The following is a 22,711-nucleotide window of genomic DNA, read 5'->3' as shown; positions in this document are numbered from 1 at the left end:
ATCTGACTTTTGTGCATGGTGTCAGGTCAAGGTCTACACCCATTTTTTTGCATGTGGTTGTCCAGTTGTGCCAGCAACATTTGTTAAAGAGGCTTTCCTTGCTCCACTTCACATCTCTTGCTCCCTTATCAAAGATTAGATGATCATACATTTGGGGTTGTGTGTAGGGATATTCCACCCTGTTACTAGGAGTAATTTCTGAGAGCACAGCCAGGAGGAACATCTGAGTATCACTGGATATACTCAAAAAGCCAAAATAATTTTTTGTTTGTTTATTTAAATTAGGAGTCAAATAAGGTCTACATTTACAGTTGGTAATATATCTTTTAGGTTTCTTTTAGGTTTCTTTTAAATTTTTTAGGTTTCTTTTAAATTTTGGTCACTCTGACAGAATGTTGGCCTGCAAAGTTAATTGCTTCTTATTTAAAAATACAAAATATAGCAAGTTTTGATGAAGATATAGAGAAATGGAACCCTTCTATTTTGTTGATGGGAATGTGAAATTGGAAAACTACTTTGGAAAACTGCATGAAGCTTCCTCAAAATAAAATTTAAAAAGAAACTACTAAAAAAGAAATTAAAAAGTTGGGGGGGACGAGACCCGAGTGTCTATTGAAGAATTAACTCTTGTGAGTGAGGTCTGGCTTTTACCCTTGCCAACTGGAATGTGATAGTGTCCCAATGTCGTGTCTGTAGCTATGCTGAAGGGCCCTGGGTCACACTGCATGACCTAGGGTGGGGGCTGCCCACACCTTAAGAGTAAGAACTGGCCACACCAGAAAGACCAACAGTGATTTGAGTGGGGATGTGGAGAGGGTGTACAGGAGGGAGCCTTGGGATATTTGTCCATCTACAGAATGAGATCAACAACACAGACAGTTCAACAAGAACAACACAAGCTCCATGTTAGGAATTTCCCTGAACTTCGTGCACATCATCCCCTGGCTGAGTCCCTGCCCCCCTGCCTATAATAACGGTTGTCACTAGATTTCACATTATAGAATTTCAAGTATTCCAAGTAGTGTAATACCCCTCTGTGTGTATAAGATTCAGCACATCCATCATCAGAGTTCCCGTGCCATCTGCTACCCTGAACCACAAGACCCACCTACCCATCCTCCCACACCCTCCCCTCCCATCCCATTTGGAAGTCACCAAACCTAGAAGGTAGTTTTGTTGTTGTTTTTTTATTTTTGGAACATTTTGATCTCTTATTTTCTTTTCTTCTACTTCTACTTTGTGGGTAGTTTTGGGAAGCCCTGCCCCAAACATGGGTTGAAGGTCAGAATTAAGGATGGTCTTTTATGAGAACTGTTCCTGCTAACTCTGGGGTTTTCTGCAAGGTCCTTGCAGCAAACCTAATGAACTTAGAATTTATAATGTATTCTTCTGTCTTGCAGCTTAATGGCCTCTCTAAATCTGTGGATTTGTTGGGAATGTAGCTCAGTGGGAGAACACTTGCCTTGCATGTGAGGGGAGGGGTTTGACCCTGGCCACTGCTTACAAAGAAGAAAAGGAAAGGAATGTTTAAATGAGCAGAATTGATTATCTTTGTCTTCAGAGATTTTCTGGGAAACAGAGCCCAGCTATCATAACAGATGCTAGACCATTAGGGATGGCTCTAATGAGCAAAACTTTCCCAAACAATAGCTTATACTAAACAGGCATTGAACTTCTTTTCAGAGGAATTAATAATGTTTAACTTCTTTTAATTTCAAAAGAAAGCAAGAAGTCAGCACAAAAGCAGCACAAGAGAAAGCAAGCAATAAAATTATTTTTTAAAATACTGAGTATATAGGCACAGCCGAGTGGCTGCGGAACAAGCAGGAGCCAGAGCCAGCTATATGACTTGGGGTTCCAGCGAGTGCTTGCAACCATGTATCCAGACTGTGAACTAAGCTTTTGTCAGCTAGTGCTTGCAACCATGTATCCAGACTGTGACCTAAGCTTTTGTCCCACGCCTGCTAAGGGAGGAAATATCCTTCTTCTTTGGTGTCTCTTCCCTCCCGGAGGAGGCGTGGTGTCCGACATTTTATGGGTCCTTTGAGCAGGTATGAACTTTGTGGCTCGAAAAAAAAAAACGTGCTTTGAACTTGAAACAGCGGGACGCCTGGGCAGTCTCGGGCCGGGGCCGGACGGCTCCGGCCAAGATTCGACCCGGGTGGCCATGCCTTTGCACAGCCGAGTGGCTGTGGAACGAGCAGGAAACAGAGCCAACTATATGACTTGGGGTTCCAGCGAGTGCTTGCAACCATGTATCCAGACTGTGAACTAAGCTTTTGCTCCATGCTGCTCCAGGAAGGGAAATGATTCAATTTCCAACTTAAATCTCCCTGGACTTAATGTCTAAAATACAGAAATTGTAAACTGCAGCCGCGCGACTTTTTATCTCTTCATTCTCATCAGTGGAAAACTAATTATCAAATATTTCCTTGTCAATAGGGCTGTATTCTTGGGGGAAAAATTCCAACAAAAATAGTGAGTCTGTGTTGAAACTCCAACAACAATAGTGAGTTTTGTGTTGAAATATGGAATGTAATCAAGGTAAAGAGAAAAGGAAGTGAAATTTATCAGTTACGCAGGGGTGGCGTTTGGGGAGTGAGGGGTGGGATGTATGCTGGGTTTTGTTTTTTTTTATTATTGGTGGTGGAATATGGGCACTGGTGAAGGTACGGGTGTTTGAGCATTGTATAACTGAGACATAAGCCTGAGAACTTTGTAACTTTCCACATGGTGATTCAATAAAATAAATTAAAAAAAAATACTGAGTATATAAAAAACTGTTAAAATTCTTGATGGATCAAACTTGTCTGTAAACATAACTGAATTGTCAAGTTAGAGACATTCCAAATATGTAACTAAGAATGTAAAAAAAGGAAAAACAGAGGAAAGGATATACTTTGCAAATGTGAACACAAAGAAAACGGGTGTAGCTGTATTAATATAAGTCAAAATGAGTTTAAAATTAAACAAAAGTAAAACAAAAACGTTGGTTTTCGAAGGGACCCACACGCATAGGTGCTCAGGGGTTACTCCTGGCAATGTTCAGTGGGGTGCCAGACACTGAATCCAAGTTGGCTGTGTGCAAGGCAAGGGCCTTACCTGACTTCAAAGACTACTTTTATTTATTTACTTTGGGTTTGGGGTCACACCCAGCAGTGCTTGTTCCTGGCTCTGCACTTGAGGATCACTCCTAATGGACTCATATGGGGTACACTCAGGATCATTCCTGGTGGACTCAGGTGGAGGTATGGGGTGCCAGGGATAGAATTCTGTTCAGCTGAACGCAAGCAAAGCAAGTGCCTTACCAGCTGTACTATCTCTCTCCTTGAGTAAAGTATTATCATACGTCATGAATAGCATGATTTTCTTTATTAAACTGCAGCTCTTTTCCTATGGAGCCTGCAGCTCCAGTAGCTGTCAGCCACCTGGCAGTGTAAACAGCCAAAGCTTTTCCAGGCTGCCCCAGGCAGGGTTTCTCAACTTCTTTCTGACACTAGAGCTCTACTGACCTGGTTTCCTTCTATGGTCCAACCACTCTCTTGCCTGGGCCTCTATACTCCTGATTTTCACTGGCGGTCGGTCCCCTGGAAATACTTAGAAGGGCTACTTTTGATTGAGAAATGAGGCCCTAAGGGACCTTGGAGATAGCTCTTATCAGTGGGCATTCATGGCTCACCTCCTCCTGCCCCTAATCGAGGCTCTAGACAGGTAGATGGGGTAGTTAAGGCTTTAACACTTACTACGGGGTGAAATTTAGCAGTTTAATACTCTCCAAACCCTCAGATTCCTCCCCTGCAATATTTGGACAAATATTCCCAGCATTTTGTGAACACATTGAACTTTGTTTTTTGTTTTGTTTTGAGGCCACACCAGATGCTGTTCAGAGATCAACCCCAGCAGTTTGAGGGTGGTTGGATCCATGTGGTGCTGGATTCAAACCGAGTCCTCCACATGTAAAGTATGTTTTGCATTCACCCAGCCCACTGAGCTACCTTTAGTCCACACATATTCCTCTGTGTATGTAAATCAATGGGACATTGATAGAGAAAGCAGTTACTCTAACATGTACATACAGATCTGTACATACACACTGCTAGGCATTGTGAAACGTTATGCCTATATTGTTCCCAGGTCCACATTAAAAATGTTGATGTAGCATCTACTAGGCTCAAAACTAACGCTTATTCCTTAGGATACAGCAACTCTACTCCCAGCTGTTTGACCCACTGAAATGCTCTCAAGAGATTCTGGGAACTTCAGGTTTTATCCCTAATAGTCATAAATAGAGGCATACCAAATACTCATTGACAGTAAAACCGACTAGTTCCTTGAGGATCAGAAAGTGAGAAATTATTTTGCAGTGCTCATGAGAGCCCTCCCTGCAAGGACTCCCACTCTCACAAACACAACTGAGTATAGCCACATAGGCACTAAGGACACAATGATGGCTTAGTTCCCATGAAACGCAGCAGGAAAAGTCAAACCTGTTTCGTTGAAATGCGGGGGCGGGCGGAGGGGGAAGGCAATTTCTTGGAGTACTGAGCAATATCTGTTTTGAATTGTGTTGTAGGCTACTCGGATACAGTCAAACAGTGAGAATTAAGGAAAAGCTTTGTGTGAGTGTTGGTAAGGACATGGTTTATTAATTATTCAGGGTCCTAACTCTCCCCAACCCCTGGCCCAACTCCGCCCGTCTCCGCATTTTCCTGGGCTGGAATTCTGCATTATTAGATACTACCACTCAGTTTCCCCACTGAGAACAAATCAGCGAACCTCTTTACCTCCAGGCAGCAGTGCTTAGAGGCAGAGCAGCAGCCCTGGACTGGCTCTGCACTAAGCCCAGATTTCAGGAAGCCCCAGGCGGATACCTCCCAAGAGGGTCGGTCCACTTACCTTAGATAAGGACAGGCCTGGGGTCCTGGCTGTGTCATCCGCAGCCGCCTCCACACGCGGCTCAGCCACTCCCTACTCCTGGTGCCTGCAACATCGACCCAATCCGGATTCGGGGCGCGGCTCTTCACCGCTTTGGGGTTGGACTGTGGTCTGCGCCTTGCGGCTTCCCGGTGTGGGGTCAGCGCAGAAACATCGCGCGGCAAGGATGGCTGTGACAGTGACGGTGGAGCCCGCGGGCCGCAGCCTCTGGGACGAGCCCGTGCGTATCTCCGCCAGCGGCCTGGACCCCGGGCAGCGGGTCACGCTGCGCGCGTCCCTGCGCGACGAGAAGGGCGCGCTCTTCCGGGCCCACGCGCGCTACTGCGCCGACGCCCGCGGCCGGCTGGACCTGGCGCGCGCGCCCGCGCTGGGCGGCAGCTTCGCGGGGCTCGAGCCCATGGGGCTCTTCTGGGCTCTGGAGCCCGACAAGCCTTTCTGGCGGCTCCTGAAGCGGGACGTGCAGACGCCCTTCACGGTGCAGCTGGAGGTATTGGACGGCCACGATCCGGAGCCCGGGCGGCTGCTGGGCCGGACGGAGCATGAGCGCCACTTTCTGGATCAAGGGGTACGGCGGGAGCCGGTGCGCGCGGGCCGGGTGCGCGGCACGCTCTTCCTGCCGCCAGGTGAGCCTGGGGTGCTCAAGGGACCTTCACCTATAACCATGTCTGGGTTCTTTCTTCACTCATCTGAAACATCAATGCAGAAGAAAGAAATCAAGGTGCAGCATTGCATAAAGGGTTGTTACAAGAGTCGTTTCTGTGTCAATTTTCTAAGCCAAAAAATGTTCTGTGCCTTATATGACTCTTGGATCTGTGTGGTTAAGCTATCCTCCATATGACTTTATGATAATTAATGAGAAGATGCCCTGCAGATTATCCTCTTCTAAAGGAACCTGTATCCCTCTCAGTACTCAGTGACTCCTGGAGTTGTTTGCTTTGAGCCACAGGATCCTGCTAAACTGTTCAGAAAGATCCCTTTAAAAAAAAAAAAAAGGCAAACGTTCTAATACAATAATTGCAATACTTTTTATAATATTCTTTTCTTTAGGGCCTGGACCTTTCCCTGGGATCATTGACATCTTTGGTGTAGGAGGAGGCTTGTTGGAATACCGGGCCAGCCTTCTGGCTTCCCATGGCTTTGCCACATTGGCTCTAGCTTATTACAACTTTGAAGATCTGCCACAGGATTTCAACACCATAAACCTGGACTACTTTGAAGACGCTGTGTGCTACATGGTTCAGCACTCCCAGGTTCTCATTCTTCTTTATCATTCTCCCCAGAAATAGCTTCGGAGAGAGCAGTGCTGTGCTCTTTCAGGGCCTAGTGCACTGATGCTTGCTTGAGGGTGAGAACGACTTAAGAGTGTTTAGAGATTTCCTTGGCTTAAGATGCTGATCTCTAGTTTTTGTTAGATGGGCTAATAATGCAGAATTCCTCATGGAAATCCATGTGACAGTTTTTTCAAAGAAAGTTAATAATAGGGGCTGGAGCGATAGCACAGCGGGTAGGGCGTTTGCCTTGCACGTGGCCAACCCAGGTTCGAATCCCAGCATCCCATATGGTCCCCTGAGCACCGGCCAGGGGTAATTCCTGAGTGCAGAGCCAGGGGTAACCCCTGTGCATCACCAGGTGTGACCCAAAAAGCAAAAAAAAAAAAGTTAATAATAGTAAAATTCTTCTTGGTAGGGGCACACTGGGCTAGCGCTCAGGATGGATGGATGAATGAACAACTTACAGATTGAGCATGGATCTTTTTTTTTTTTTAATGAAAGGAGGTAGGTTTTTGCCACACCTGGCTCTGCTCAGGAATCACTCCTGGTGGTGCCCAGGGGCCAAGTGGTACTGGGGATCAATCTGGACTTGGCCATTGCAAGGCAAGTGCCTTAAGCCCTGTACTGTTTCTCTAGCCCTGATCATGTATCTTACATGTATGAAGACTTGGGATGTTGGATCCTAGCATGGGTGAATTGTATGGAGTGATTAATGAATTAATGAGAGAAATGAATTCCTTTTGTTATCCACGTGAAGCTTCTAGTTAGCTCTGCATACTTTCTTCTTAGTCTTTAACTCATTGCTATCAAGTCATGTTCTCAGAATTTGAATTTTGGGGGTGAGTTTGAGCCACTCCCAGCAGTGTTCAGGCTTCCTCCTGGTTCTGAGTGATTCAGACATCACTCCCAGTTGGGCTCAGGGATCTTAGAGATGCTGGGGGGTTGAACCTGGATCAGTCACCTGCAAGCCACTGTTGAAATATCTCTCCAGCCCCAACATTTTGGGGGGAAGGAGTGGGAAACAGTGTGGGGGATTGAATCCTGGGCTTTGTACTTGCAGGGTGGGCATATGCTCTATCACTTATGCTACATCCCGTGCAGTCTGTGCTCAGATAGTGATCAGAACTTGCTTACTCATTTCAGAAGCTAAAAACTATTTCAATGGACTCAATCATCTACCACTTTTGTTCATCATCTGCCAGTTTTTTTCTGGTGCTTTGGTGTCTAACTCAGGGCCTTATATATGGCAAGCGTGCGATCTACCACTAAGCTGTATTCTAGCTTTACTGATATATTTATTTTTGAGGGTGGTGGGATTTGAGCCACATCCTGTGAGGCTCAGGGGCTTTCTAGCTCTGTGGGTAGAGGATCATATGTAGTGCTCAGGGTACCATATGTTGGTGCTTGAGGGACCAGAAGTGGTGCTGAGAATCAAACCAGGGTTGGCTCTGTGCAAGACACACTTTGCCTCTCTAGTCCCCTGCCTATATATTTGGATAAGATATATTATTCTCTTCCAAGAAGTGGTCAACCTGGGTTTGATACCCAGCACATTTTATGGCACAGTGAGCACCATCAGGAGTGACCTCTGATATAGAGCCAGGAGTAAGCCCTGGGCACTGCTAGGTATGACCCCAAAATGAAAACAAAGAAGGAAGAAAAAAGAAAAGAAGAATGAATAAAAGAAATTTAATATTGAGAAAATGATTTTTCCTTTTCTGTATATATATATATATATTTGGTGAATATCTTTACTGGAATATTAAAGTAGATATGTATTACATTAATTAAAATCAATGAAAAAATGATACTCATAGTTACCTAAAATACAATATTAATACTGGTGGGAAGAAGTTAATGTAAACCACAGGATATTAAAATATGCAACACTAGTATCTGATCTTCAATCTATTGTGTCCACAATAAACCAATAAATTACAACTTGGAGGAAGATGTATATATGGATATATCATATATGTAATATAATATATATATATTATGTTCATTTCTTGGAACAGAATTTGACCCCACACATTAGATACCTAGGCATGTTGAAACTTTGATCCGGGGCTGGAGTGATAGCACAGCGGGTAAGGCATTTGCCTTGCACGCGGCCGACCCGGGTTCAAATCCCAGCATCCCATATGGTCCCCTGAGCACCGCCAGGGGTAATTCCTGAGTGCATGAGCCAGGAATGACCCCTGTGCATTGCCGGGTGTGACCCAAAAAGAAAAAAAAAAAAAAAAAAAAAAAAAAAGAAACTTTGATCCTTTCCACATGAAGGAAGCCTTGCATGACTAGTATTTTGTCATACTCTCTAGTTACAATGGATATTGGTAACCTATTTCCAAATTTTCCTTGAGTTTAAGGGTTGTTTGGGGACCAGAGTAGGTAGAATTCTTGCCTTCCAGCTGCCACTGGGGTTTAATTCCTTGCAGCACATATTGTTTCCCAGAACTGATTCCTGAGTGCAGAGCCAGGAGTAAGCCCTGAGCAAGCACCATTGGGTGTGGCCCAAAAACAAAACAAAACCACAAACACACACATACACACACTCACATACACAGAAAAAAAAAAACACCCAAAGGCTTGACATTCTTTAAGTGAAAGAACTGCTTCAACTGAGGTTGATCACCTTTTGGTCAATTCACAAATTAAACTAGCACCTCTAGTTTTATTTTGAAAATCATATTTCTATGATATATGAGGCTGGAGCGATAGCACAGCAGGTAGGGTGTTTGCCTTGCACATGGCCGACCCGGGTTCAATTCCCAGCATCCCATATGGTCCCCTGAGCACCACCAAGGGTAGTTCATGAGTGGAGAGCCAGGAGGAACCCCTGTGCATCATCAGGTATGATCCAAAAAGAAAAAATAACCCGACATATTTCTATGACGTATGTTCTTGACTGTTCTCTCTTTTTTTCTTCCAGATAAAGGGTCCAGGTATCGGACTTCTGGGCATTTCTTTAGGGGCTGATATTTGTCTCTACATGACCTCATTTTTAAAAAATATCACAGCCACAGTGTCCATCAATGGATCTGGATTCAGTGGAAGCAGACCCATGCACTACAAGCACACTAGCATTCCCGCATTGGGCCATGACCTGAGGAGAGCCAAGGCAACTTTCTCAGGCCTATTGGACATTGTGGATATACCGAATGATATTGTAGGTGGATATGAGAATCCCTCCATGATTCCCATGGAGAATGCTGAGGGGCCCATTCTCTTCATTGTTGGGGAGGATGACCATAATTGGAGGAGTGAGGTGTATGCCCAAAGAGCCTGTGAACGGCTACAGGCCCATGGAAAGGAAAAGCCCCTGGTCCTTTCTTACCCTGGGACTGGGCATTACATTGAGCCCCCTTACTTCCCTATGTGTCCAGCTTCCTTGCACAGAGTTGTGAACAAACCTGTGATATGGGGTGGGGAGCCCAGGGCTCATTCTAAGGCCCAGGTAGATGCATGGGAGCACATCCTAGCCTTCTTCAGCAAGCATCTGGGAGATATCCAGAAGACTTCTTCCTCCAAGTTGTAATTTATTGTTTATTATGGACACAATAGATTCGAGGTCAGATTCTAGTGTTAAATATTCTTAGGTCCTCTGGTTTACATTAACTTCATCTCAGTGGTATAATGTGTTTTAGGTAACTTTAATGTTTTTTCATTGATTTTGATTAATGTAATAAATATTTATTGTAACACTTCATTAAAGATATACAATAAAGATAAAGATATACATTAGAAAATCAAAAAGTATTTGCCCAATATTAAATTAATATCTTTCTCTTTCTTTCTCTCTTTTCTTTCCTTCTTTCTTTACTTTCTTTCTTTCTTTCTTTCTTTCTTTCTTTCTTTCTTTCTTTCTTTCTTTCTTTCTTTTTTTCTTTCTTTCTCTCTTCTTTCCTGTTTTGGGGCCACAACCAACAGTGGCCAGAGCTTACTACTGGCTCTATATAGAGATCACTCCTAATGGTGCTTACTGTGCCATAAAAGGTGCTTGATATCAAACCCTGGTCAGTCACGAACAAGGCAGCTACCCTATCTTCTGTATCATACTCTGGCCCCTGAGGATTACTTGGCATCAAGAATTCAGGACTAGAGCCTTGGTCTTCAAGCCTATGTGCTCCTTTATTTATTTTTTTTTTGGGGGGGGTCACACCTGGCAATGCACAGGGGTTATTCCTGGCTCTGCACTCAGGAATCACTCCTGGCGGTGCTCAGGGGACCATATGGGATGCTGGGATTTGAACCCGGTCGGCCGCATGCAAGGCAAACGCCCTACCCACTATGCTATCATTCCAGCCCCCTATGTGCTCCTTTAAACAAGGATCTCAAATCATTGTCTCTGTTTGCTTGCTTATTTCCACTCTGCTAAGTTCATGTTCTCATTCTTTCTCTCTCTCTTTCTCTCTCTCTCACCCCTTTCTCTCTTAGGGGAGGGGGTATCTAAAAGGGTGAGATGCTCAGGGATTACTCCTGGGTCTGTCAGCACTCAGGAATCACTCCTCAGGTGCTGTGGGATCGTAAGGGATGCCAGAAATTCAGTATGGGTCAGCTCCAGGCAAACAAGCATTTACCTCACTGTACTATCTCTTCAACATAATCTTTCTCCATATTCTCCCTCAAACATATACCTCCTTTATTTCTCTCTGCCAGACATTCTAATTTACTTTCAAGAAAAACTGGCTTGGGACCCAGAGAGATGATAGGTTCTATTATGGTGGCCACCCTAACCTTTGAGTAAGAATTGGCTACACAAAATGTGATTTGAGTGGGGATGTGTAGAGAGGTGTATGGAAGGGAGCCTTTGGATATTTCTCCACCTACAGAATGAGATCAACAATGCAGACAGTTCATCAATCTTGCTTATGTAATGGAGACTCGAATAAAGTGTAGGATGACATTACTTTGTCCTTTTCCCCTCCTTGCCACAAGGAGCTCATCCTGTTTTTTCCAGGAGTTTAGGCTTTCCCCAGTCACACCCATCAAGGTGTTCCCGAGTCACTCCCATCCCTTTATTTAGCTGTAATCACTTCTCTATGTTCTCTTCCCTGAAACAGTTAATCAGCTTTTCCCTAATCTAATTCTGTTAATTTGTAAGGTCAGACCTTCCTAGGACACAACTTTATATTATAAGTTAATATTGAATATTATAACACTGAAATTTTAAGTTAATATTGCCTTTCTCCTCTCCTTATGTCTTTTGAATAATTTACTTTAAAACAATGTCCTTTTTGTATAGACACAAGAAGACAATATTATGCTTTTGTAACTTGGGATTTAATTGGCCTCGAATATTATTCCCTCCTGGTCATCTGCTTTCTCCACTTAAGCCTCAGTTGTCCTCAGTTCCTAGCACCCCAAAAGCAGGGTCCCGACGAGGGACAGGATGGATCCAGGGAAAGTGGTGAGTTACGTGATACCCTGGCATCAAGATGGGCCTGGCCAAAGTGCCTAATTCTTAACCATAAGTTAAGAGTTTGATCATGGGCAAATGCTGTCATGATCCAAAAGTAATGAGGAGACTAGGACCCTGCTAGGGATAGGAAAGACTAATCTGGCCTGAGCACTGTAGTCTGAGATCGAGATGGCCCCAGGAGAGCAATTCTATAAGCTTCAATGCATTTCTTAGGTGTCCATACAAAATGATTAGTATTATGAATGCTTATATGTTTGCTGGATGAGAAGAGACACACACTCATGGGACTCCGCCCTTGGGTGGATCCTCCTGCTGAAAGAGAATCAATCCTAGGAGAAGCATCCCCTGAGGGAAAGGAACCTTACCCCTATTGATTGTGACCACACCTATGTGTACGCCCCAAACCCCTCCTGCTGGGGGGGATTTAACTAGGCTGTAAGAGTGGGTTGGGGGGCCAATCCTCAGATCCAGAGAGAGATCCATAACCAGGAGAGAAGCAGAGAGAGAGAATAAAATAAACTGATCCAGCAACCAGTTTGGCCTTCTTCCTTCCGTCGACTGCCCTTGACCAACAGCCACACACAGCGGTTCCAGAGCACCGAACATCAGCGGTGAGACAGAGCCACCCAGAGAGCCCGAGAGTGCACAGGCCTATCAGCATGCCTTAGTTTTTTACAATAAAGGAGACCACCAAGGATCAGATGAATTTCCTTGCTTTTATGTGTGATCCTCACACATCAGTGTTAGGAGAGTATTTGGTCTTGAGTCCGTGGACAAGAACAACACAAACTCCATGTCAGGAATTTCCCTGAACTTCATGTACATCATTCCCTGGCTGAGTCCCTGCCCCCCTGCCTATAATTACTAGGTTGTCACTAGATTTCACATTATAGAATTTCAAGTATTTCAAGTAGTGTAACACCCCTCTTGTGTATAAGATTCAGCACATCCATCATCAGAGTTCCCATGCCATCTGCTACCCTGAACCACAAGACCCACCTACCCATCCTCCCACACCCTCCCCTCCCATCCCATTTGGAAGCCACCACACTTCTCACCAAACCTAGAAGGTAGTTTTGTTGTTGTTTTTCTATTTTGGATCATTTTGATCTCTTATTTTCTTTTCTTCTACTTCTACTTTGTGGGTAGTTTTGGGAAGCCCTGCCCCAAACTTGGATTGAAGGTCAGAATTAAGGATAGTCTTTTATGAGAACTGTTCCTGCTAACTCTGGGGTTTTCTGCAAGGTCCTTGCAGCAAACCTAATGAACTTAGAGTTTAATAATGTATTCTGCTGTCTTGCAGCTGCACGGTCTCTCTAAATCTATGGATTTATTGGGAATGTAGCTCAGTGGCAAGAGCACTTGCCTTGCATGTGAGGGAAGGGGTTTGACCCTGGCCACTGCTTACAAAGAAGAAAAGGAAAGGAATGTTTAAATGAGCAGAATTGACTATATTCATCTTCAGAGATTTGCTGGGAAACAGAGCCCAGTTGCCACCACAGATGTTATACCATTAGGGAAGCCTGCAATGAGCAAAACTTTCCCAAATAGTAGCTTATATCAAACAGGCATTGAACTCCCTTTCATAGGAATTAATGTTTAACTATTTTCTTTTCAACAAAGTTAAAAATCAAAGTCCAAAAGAAAGCAACAAATCGGCACAAAAGCAGCCCAGAGAAAGCAAGCAATTAAATGATTTTTAAAAATACCAAGTATAACAGAAACCATTAAACTTATTAATGGATCAAACATATCCGTAAACATAACTAAATTGTCACACTGGACATACTACAACTACTTAAATATATAAGAATCTAAAAAAAAAGAAAGACAAAAGGATATACCTTGTAAGTGTGAACAAAAAGGAAACTTGTATAACTATTAACATAAGTAAAAATAAATTCAAAATTTTAAAAATAGTAAACTATTATTAGAAAAAAGTTTCTGTTGTTTTTTATTTTGAGGAAGACACACCCAACTGTGCTCAGGGCTTACTCCTGCTCTTCTTTCAGTCATCACTCCCAGAGGTGGTCAGGGTGCTGTGTGCAAGGCAAGCCCTTTCCCTACTGTACTGTCCCTCATGCCTTAAACATTATTTAACGTATTTATTTTCTTAGTTTTTAGAGTCACACCCACAGTTCTCAGGCTTACTCTGCACTCAGGGATCACTCCTGGTAGATCCGGGTAACCACATGGGATTTTTGTTTGTTTTTGCTTTTTGGGGCTTTTTTGGGTCACACTCGGTGATGCTCAGGGGTTACTTCTGGCTCTGCACTCAGGAATTACTCCTGGAAGTATTCCGGGTACAATATGGAAAGCCAGGAAACAAACCCGGGCCAGATGCATGCAAGGCAAATTCCCTACCTGCTATACTATCACTCTAGCCCAGGTAAGCACATGGGGTGCAGGGGATGGAACCCAGTCAGCTGCATGCAAGCAAGGCAAGTGCCCTACCCACTGTGCTGTGTCTCTCTGGCCCCAACAGTAAAGTATTATTATAGGTCATGAATAGCATAATTTTTTGGCTTAAGCTGCAGTTCTTTCCTCATGGGACCTGTAGGTCAAGCCACTGTCAGCGCCCTTTGTAGTGTAAATAGTCCAAGGGTTTCCAGGTTGTGCTGGCAGTGTTTCTCAACCACTTTCTGACCTTGTTTCTTCCAAGAGTCTATCCAGTGTCTTGCTAGGTGATATGTGATTCTCTTCAGTGGTCCCTTAGAATATTCCCAGGGTTTTATGAAAATATTGAATTTTGTTTCTTATTTTGAGGCCATACCAGATGGTGTTCAGGGATCAACCCCAGCAATTTGAGGGTTGTTGGATCCATGTGGTGCTGGATTCAAACCAAGTCCTTCACATGTAAAGAATGTTTTGCATTCACCCAGCCCACTGAGCTACCTCTAATCCAGACATATTCCTCTGTGTATGTAAATCGATGGGACATTGATAGAGAATGTAGTTAACTCTAACATGTACATACAGATCTGTACATACACACTGCTAGGCATTGTGGAACATTATGCCTATATTGTTCTCAGGTCCACATTAAAAATGTTGATGTAGCATCTACTAAGGCTCAAAACGCCTATTCCTTAGGATACAGCAACTCAACTCCCTGCTGTTTGCCCCACTAAAATTCCCTCATATGTCCATCAAAAGACTTGAAAGTTCATGTTATTCCTAGTAGTCCTAAATTGAGACATACCAAATACCCATTGACAGTAAAACCGACTTGTTCCTTGAGGATCAGAAAGTGAGAAATTATTTTGCAGTGCTCATCAACACCCTTAATAACCCCCCATCCCATTTGTCAGATTTCAAACAACTGAGCATAAGCAGATAGGCACTAAAGACACAATGATGGCGTAGTTCCCAAATAAAGCAGCAAGGAGAAACAAACCTGGTTTGTTGGAATTGCGGACAAAGCACCTTCTGAAAAGGGGAGCAGATTTTGGAGTTCTGCCAATATTGGTTTTAAATTGTATTATGAATTTAAATTTACAATACAATTGTAGGCTACTCGGATACAGTCAGACAGTGAAGAATTCATGGAAATGATTTGTGCAATCATATAGAAATTCACTCTCGGTCCTAACCCTTTATTTTCTTTTTCTTTTTTTGTCTCCCCCCCCCCCTCCCCTGCACCTCGCTGCATTTTCCTTGGCTGGAATTCTGCATAAAGATTATGGGCTAGCACTCCAGTTTCACAACTAACAACAAATAGCCAACCACTTTCCTTCCCAGTGACTCCTGGGAGGCAGAGCAGCATCCCTGGGCGGGCTTGGCACACCCACGTTTCCGGAAGCCCCAAGCACTCCAGGGGTCCTGGCTGTGTCACCCGCAGCCGCCTCCTCACGCGGCTCAGCCACTCAGGTTTGAACATCAGGCGATGTTGCGCCTGGTGTCTGCAACATCGACCCAATCTGGATTCAGGGCGCGACTCTTCCTATCTTGCGGTTGGACTGTGGTTTCCTCCTTGAGGCTTCTTGGTGCCGGGTCAACACAGCAGCATCTTGCAGAAGGGATGGCGGTGACGGTGACGGTGGAGCCCGCGGGCCGCAGCCGCTGGGACGAGCCCGTGCGTATCTCCGCCAGCGGCCTGGACCCCGGGCAGCGGGTCACGCTGCGCGCGTCCCTGCGCGACGAGAAGGGCGCGCTCTTCCGGGCCCACGCGCGCTACTGCGCCGACACCCGCGGCCGGCTGGACCTGGCGCGCGCGCCCGCGCTGGGCGGCAGCTTCGCGGGGCTCGAGCCCATGGGGCTCTTCTGGGCTCTGGAGCCCGACAAGCCTTTCTGGCGGTTCCTGAAGCGGGACGTGCAGACGCCTTTGAAGATAGTGCTTGAGGTGTTGGACGGCCACGATCCGGAGTCCGAGCGGCTGCTGAGCCGGACGGAGCATGAGCGCCACTTTCTGGGACCCGGGGTGCGGCGGGAGCCGGTGCGCGCGGGCCGGGTGCGCGGCACGCTCTTCCTGCCGCCAGGTGAGCCTGGGGTGCTCAAGGGATCTTCACCTAAAACCATGCCTGGGTTCTCTCTTTCTCCACTCATCTGAAACACCAATGCAGAAGAAAGAAATCAAGGTGCAATATTTCATAAAGGGTTGTTACAAGAGTCGTTTCTGTGTCAATTTTCTAAGTCAAAAAATGTTCTGTGCCTTAAATGACTCTTGGATCTGTGTGGTTAAGTTATCCTCCATATGACTTTATGATAATTAATGAGAAGGTGCCCTGCAGATTATCCTCTTCTAAAGGAACCTGTATCCCTCTCAGTACTCAGTGACTCCTGGAGTTGTTTGCTTTGAGCCACAGGACCCTGCCTAATTGTTTAGAAATATCCCTTAAAAAAAAAAAAGGCAAACGTTCTAATACAATAATTGCAATACTTTTTATAATATTCTTTTCTTTAGGGCCTGGACCTTTCCCTGGGATCATTGACATCTTTGGTGTAGGAGGAGGCTTGATGGAATACCGGGCCAGCCTTCTGGCTTCCCATGGCTTTGCCACATTGGCTCTAGCTTATTACAGGTTTGAAGATCTGCCAGAGGATTTGGACACCATAAACCTGGACTACTTTGAAGACGCTGTGTGCTACATGGTTCAGCACTCCCAGGTTCTCATTCTTCTTTATCATTCTCCCCAGAAATAGCTCCGGAGAGAGCAGTGCTGTGCTCTTTCAGGGCCTAGTGCACTGATGCTTGCTTGAGGGTGAGAACGACTTAAGAGTGTTTTAGAGATTTCCTTGGCTTAAGATGCTGATCTCTAGTTTTTGTTAGATGGGCTAATAATGCAGAATTCCTCATAGAAATCCATGTGACAGTTTTTTCAAAGAAAGTTAATAATAGTAAAATTCTTCTTGGTAGGGGCACACTGGGCTAGCGCTCAGGATGGATGGATGAATGAACAACTTACAGATTGAGCATGTATTTTCTTTTTTTTTAATGAAAGGAGGTAGGTTTTTGCCACACCTGGCTCTGCTCAGGAATCACTCCTGGTGGTGCCCAAGTGCCAAGTGGTGCTGGGGATCAATCTGGACTTGGCCATTGCAAGGCAAGTGCCTTAAGCCCTGTACTGTCTCTCTAGCCCTGATCATGTATCTTACATGTATGAAGACTTGGGATGTTGGGTCCTAGCATGGGTGAATTGTATGGAGTGATTAATGAATTAATGAGAGAAATGAATTCCTTTTGTTATCCACGTGGAGCTTCTGCATACTTTCTTCTTAGTCTTTAACTCATTGCTATCAAGTCATGTTCTTAGAATTTGAATTTTGTGGGTGAATTTGAGCCACTCCCAGCAGTGTTCAGGCTTCCTCCTGGTTCTGAGTGATTCAGACATCACTCCCGGTTGAGCTCAGGGACCTTAGAGGTGCTGGGGGTTGAACCTGGATCAGTCACATGCAAGCCACTGCTGAAATATCTCTCCAGCCCCAACATTTTGGGGGCCAGGGAGTGGGAAATAGTGTGGGGGATTGAATCCTGGACCTTGTACTTGTAGGGTGACATATACTCTATCACTTATGCTACATCCCGTGCAGTCTGTGCTCAGATAGTGATCAGAATTGGCTTACTCATTTCAGAAGCTAAAAACTATTTCAATGGATTCAATCATCTACCACTTTTAATCATCTGCCAGTTTTTTCCCTGGTGCTTGGGGATCTAACTCAGGGCCTTGTACATGGCAGGCATTGCTCTACCACTGTAAGCTGTATTCTAGCTTTACTGATATATTTATTTTTGAGGGTGGTGGGATTTGAGCCACAACCTGTGAGGCTCAGGGGCTTTCTAGCTCTGTGGGTAGGATCATATGTAGTGCTCAGGGTACCATATGTGGTGCTTGAGGGACCAGAAGTGGTTCTGAGAATCAAACCAGGGTTGGCTCTGTGCAAGACACACTTTGTCTCTCTAGTCCCCTGCCTATATATTTGGATAAGATATATTATTCTCTTCCAAGAAGTGGTCAACCTGGGTTTGATACCCAGCACATTTTATGGCACAGTGAGCACCATCAGGAGTGACCTCTGATATAGAGCCAGGAGTAAGCCCTGGGCACTGCTAGGTATGACCCCAAAATGAAAGAAAACAAAGAAGGAAGAAAAAAGAAAAGAAGAAAGAATGAATGAAAGAAATTTAATATTGAGAAAATGATTTTTGCTTTTATATATATATATATATTTGGTGAATATCTTTACTGGAATGTTAAAGTAGATATGTATTACATTAATTAAAATCAATGAAAAAATGATACTCATAGTTACCTAAAATACAATATTAATACTGGTGAGAAGAAGTTAATGTAAACCAGAGGATATTAAAATATGAAACACTAGTATCTGATCTTCAATCTGTTGTATCCACAATAAACCAATAAATTACAACTTGGAGGAAGATGTATGTATGGATATATATCATATATGTAATATAATATATATAATGTTCATTTCTTGGAACAGAATTTGACCCCACACATTAGATACCTAGGCATGTTGAAACTTTGATCCTGTCCACATGAAGGAAGCCTTGCATGACTAGCATTTTGTCATATTCTCTGGTTACAATGAATATTGGTAACCTATTTCCAAATTTTCCTTGAGTTTAAGGGTTGTTTGGGGACCAGAGTAGGTAGAATGCTTGCCTTCCAGCTGCCACTGGGGTATAATTCCTTGCAGCACATATTGTTTCCCAGAACTGATTCCTGAGTTCAGAGCCAGGAGTAAGCCCTGAGCAAACACCATTGGGTGTGGCCCAAAAACAAAACAAAACCACACACACACACACACACACATACACAGAAAAAAATAAAAACACCCAAAGGCTAGACATTCTTTAAGTGAAAGAACTCCTTCAACTGGGTTGATCACCTATTGGTCAATTCACAAATTAAACCAGCACCTCTAGTTTTATTTTGAAAATCATATTTCTATGACATATGTTCTTGACTGTTCTCCCTTTTTTTCTTCCAGGTAAAGGGTCCAGGCATTGGACTTCTGGGCATTTCTTTAGGGGCTGATATTTGTCTCTGCATGGCCTCACTTTTAAAAAATATCACAGCCACAGTTTCCATCAATGGATCTGGACTCAGTGGAAGCAGACCCATGCACTACAAGCACACTAGCATTCCCCCATTGGGCCATGACCTGAGGAGAGCCAAGGCAACTTTCTCAGGCCTATTGGACATTGTGGATATACATAATGATATTGTAGGTGGATATGAGAATCCCTCCATGATTCCCATGGAGAATGCTGAGGGGCCCATTCTCTTCATTGTTGGGGAGGATGACCATAACTGGAGGAGTGAGGTGTATGCCCAAAGAGCCTGTGAACGGCTACAGGCCCATGGAAAGGAAAAGCCCCTGGTCCTTTCTTACCCTGGGACTGGGCATTACATTGAGCCCCCTTACTTCCCTATGTGTCCAGCTTCCTTGCACAGACTTGTGAAGGAACCTGTGATATGGGGTGGGGAGCCCAGAGCTCATTCTAAGGCCCAGGTAGATGCATGGGAGCACATCCTAGCCTTCTTCAGCAAGCATCTGGGAGATATCCAGAAGACTTCTTCCTCCAAGTTGTAATTTATTGTTTATTATGGACACAATAGATTCGAGGTCAGATTCTAGTGTTAAATATTCTTACATCCTCTGGTTTACATTAACTTCATCTCAGTGGTATAATGTGTTTTAGGTAACTTTAATGTTTTTTCATTGATTTTGATTAATGTAATACATATTTATTGTAACACTTCATTAAAGATATACAATAAAGATAAAGATATACATTAGAAAAGTGAAAAGCATTTGCCCAATATTAAATTAATATCTTTCTCTTTCTTTCGTTTCTTTCTTTCTTCCTTCCTTCCCTCCCTCCCTTCTTTCTTTCTTTCTTTCTTTTCTTTCTCTTTTTTTCCTGTTTTGGGGCCACAACAAACAGTATCCAGGGCTTACTACTGGCTCTATTAAGAGATCACTCCTAATGGTGCTCACTCTGCCATAAAAGGTGCTTGATATCAAACCCTGGTCAGCTACCCTATCTTCTGTGTCATACTCTGGCCCCTGAGGATTACTTGGCATCAAGAATTCAGGACTAGAGCCTTGGTCTTCAAGCCTATGTGCTCCTTTAAACAAGGATCTCAAATCATTGTCTCTGTTTGCTTGTTTATTTCCACTCTGCTAAGTTCATGTTCTCATTCTCTCTCTCTCTCTCTCTCTCTCTCTCTTTCTCTCTGTCTCCCTCTCTTTCTCTCTCTCTCTCTCTCTCTCACCCCTTTCTCTCTTAGGGGAGGGGGGATCTAAAGGGGTGACATACTCAACGATGCTCAGGGATTACTCCTGGGTCTGTAGCACTCAGGAATCACTCCTCTAGGTGCTGGGGGATCATAGGGATGCCAGCAATTCAGTATGGGTCAGCTCCAGGCAAACAAGCACTTAACTCAATGTACTATCTCTCTTTTTTTTTTTTTGGTTTTTGGGTCACACCCGGCGATGCACAGGGGTTACTCCTGGCTCTTCACTCAGGAATTACCCCTGGCGGTGCTCAGGGGACCATATGGGATGCTGGGATTAGAACCTGGGTCGGCCGAGTGCAAGGCAAACGCCCTACCCGCTGTGCTATTGCTCCAGCCCCTCAATGTACTATCTCTTTTTTTTTTTTTTTTTTTTTTGCTTTTTGGGTCACACCCAGCGATGCTCAGGGGTTACTCCTGGCTTTGCACTCAGGAATTGCTCCTGGCAGTGCTTGGGGGACCATATGGGATGCCGGGGATCGAACTCAGGTCAGCCGCGTGCAAGGCAAACACCCTACCCGCTGTGCTATTGCTCCAGCCCCTCAATGTACTATCTCTTAAACATAATCTTTCTCCATAGTCTCCCTCAAACATATACCTCCTTTATTTCTCTCCGTCAGACATTCTAATTTACTTTCAAGAAAAACTGGCTTGGGACCCAGAGAGATGATATATGCATGATCTACAGTGGTGGCCGCCCTTACCTTAGAGTAAGAATCGGCCACACAAAATGTGATTTGAATGGGGATGTGTAGAGAGGTGTATGGAAGAGAGCCTTTGGATATTTCTCCACAGAATGAGATCAACAATGCAGACAGTTCATCAATCTTGCTTATGTAATGGAGACTCAATAAAGGAGACCACCAAGGGTCAGATGAATTTCCCTGCTTTTATGTGTGATCTTAACACATCAGTGCTAGGAGAGTATTTGGTCTTGAGTCCATGGACAAGAACAACACAAACTCCGTATCAGGAATTTCCCTGAAATTCATGAACATCATCCCCTGGCCGAGTCTCTGCCCCCCTTCCTATAATTACTAGGTTGTCACTAGATTTCACATTATAGAATTTCAAGTATTTCAAGTAGTGTAACACCCCTCTGTGTGTATAAGATTCAGCACATACATCATCAGAGTTCCCGTGCCATCTGCTACCCTGAACCACAAGACCCACCTACCCATCCTCCCACACCCTCCCCTCCCATCCCATTTGGAAGCCACCACACTTCTCACCAAACCTAGAAGGTAGTTTTGTTGTTGTTTTTCTATTTTTGGATCATTTTGATCTCTTATTTTCTATTCTCCTACTTCTACTTTGTGGGTAGTTTTGGGAAGCCCTGCCCCAAACTTGGATTGAAGGTCAGAATTAAGGATAGTCTTCTATGAGAACTGTTCCGGCTAACTCTGGGGTTTTCTGCAAGGTCCCTGCAGCAAACCTAATGAACTTAGAGTTTATAACGTATTCTGCTGTCTTGCAGCTGCACGGTCTCTCTAAATCTATGGATTTCTTGGGAATGTAGCTCAGTGGCAAGAGCACTTGCCTTGCATGTGAGGGAAGGGGTTTGACCCTGGCCACTGCTTACAAAGAAGAAAAGGAAAGGAATGTTTAAATGAGCAGAATTGACTATATTCATCTTCAGAGATTTGCTGGGAAACAGAGCCCAGTTGCCACCACAGATGTTATACCATTAGGGAAGCCTGCAATGAGCAAAACTTTCCCAAATAGTAGCTTATATCAAACAGGCACTGAACTCCCTTTCATAGGAATTAATGTTTAACTTATTTTCTTTTCAACAAAATTAAAAATCAAAGTCCAAAAGAAAGCAGCAAATCGGCACAAAAGCAGCCCAGAGAAAGCAAGCAATTAAATGATTTTTAAAAATACCAAGTATAACAGAAACCATTAAACTTATTAATGGATCAAACATATCCGTAAACATAACTAAATTGTCACACTTAGTAGTAGTACTACAACTACTTAAATATATAAGAATCTAAAAAAAAAGAAAGACAAAAGGATATACCTTGTAAATGTGAACAAAAAGGAAACTCGTATAACTATTAATATAAGTAAAAATAAATTCAAAATTTTAAAAATAGTAAACTATTATTAGAAAAAAGTTTCTGTTGTTTTTTTATTTTGAGGAAGACACACCCAACTGTGCTCAGGGCTTACTCCTGCTCTTCTTTCAGTCATCACTCCCAGAGGTGGTCAGGGTGCTGTGTGCAAGGCAAGCCCTTTCCCTACTGTACTGTCCCTCATGCCTTAAACATTATTTAACGTATTTATTTTCTTAGTTTTTAGAGTCACACCCA

General features: G+C 43.9%; 3 protein-coding genes across 8 annotated transcripts in view; 2 read left to right on the top strand and 1 right to left on the bottom strand.

Annotated features, from left to right (window-relative positions):
* The window catches only part of HEATR4 (HEAT repeat containing 4), a 71,818-nt gene extending 66,792 nt beyond the window's left edge, over positions 1-5,026 (bottom strand). For 4 of the 5 annotated variants that reach the window (XM_055133194.1, XM_055133191.1, XM_055133190.1 and 1 more), the window contains exon 1: positions 4,897-5,026. The gene's annotated coding sequence lies outside the window, so the exon portion shown is untranslated. The remainder of the gene's footprint in view (positions 1-4,896) is intronic. The other variant, XM_055133192.1, reaches the window with a different exon arrangement.
* LOC101546815 (peroxisomal succinyl-coenzyme A thioesterase) overlaps positions 1-9,955 on the top strand; it is a 30,923-nt gene extending 20,968 nt beyond the window's left edge. The window contains exons 1-3 of one of the 2 annotated variants that reach the window (XM_055133198.1): positions 4,902-5,558; positions 5,983-6,185; positions 9,139-9,955. In XM_055133198.1, coding sequence (XP_054989173.1) covers positions 5,102-5,558; positions 5,983-6,185; positions 9,139-9,744 — 1,266 coding nt within the window. In that variant the 5' untranslated portion in view covers positions 4,902-5,101 and the 3' untranslated portion in view covers positions 9,745-9,955. Of the gene's footprint in view, positions 1-4,901; positions 5,559-5,982; positions 6,186-9,138 lie in introns of those variants that run through there. The other variant, XM_055133196.1, reaches the window with a different exon arrangement.
* A 5,367-nt stretch (positions 9,956-15,322) lies between these two features.
* Positions 15,323-19,911, top strand: LOC129403673 (peroxisomal succinyl-coenzyme A thioesterase-like). The gene is made up of 3 exons (XM_055133812.1): positions 15,323-16,106; positions 16,532-16,734; positions 19,084-19,911. The coding sequence occupies exons 1-3, from the start codon at positions 15,515-15,517 to the stop codon at positions 19,687-19,689; spliced, it is 1,401 nt and encodes a 466-aa protein (XP_054989787.1). The 5' UTR covers positions 15,323-15,514; the 3' UTR covers positions 19,690-19,911.
* Positions 19,912-22,711: the final 2,800 nt, after the last annotated feature.

Source organism: Sorex araneus, chromosome 3 (assembly GCF_027595985.1).
Source record: "Sorex araneus isolate mSorAra2 chromosome 3, mSorAra2.pri, whole genome shotgun sequence".
NCBI classification, from domain to species: Eukaryota; Metazoa; Chordata; class Mammalia; order Eulipotyphla; family Soricidae; genus Sorex; species Sorex araneus.
Note: the sequence above shows the minus strand (reverse complement) of the source record. Positions and strands in the feature narration are given on the sequence as shown.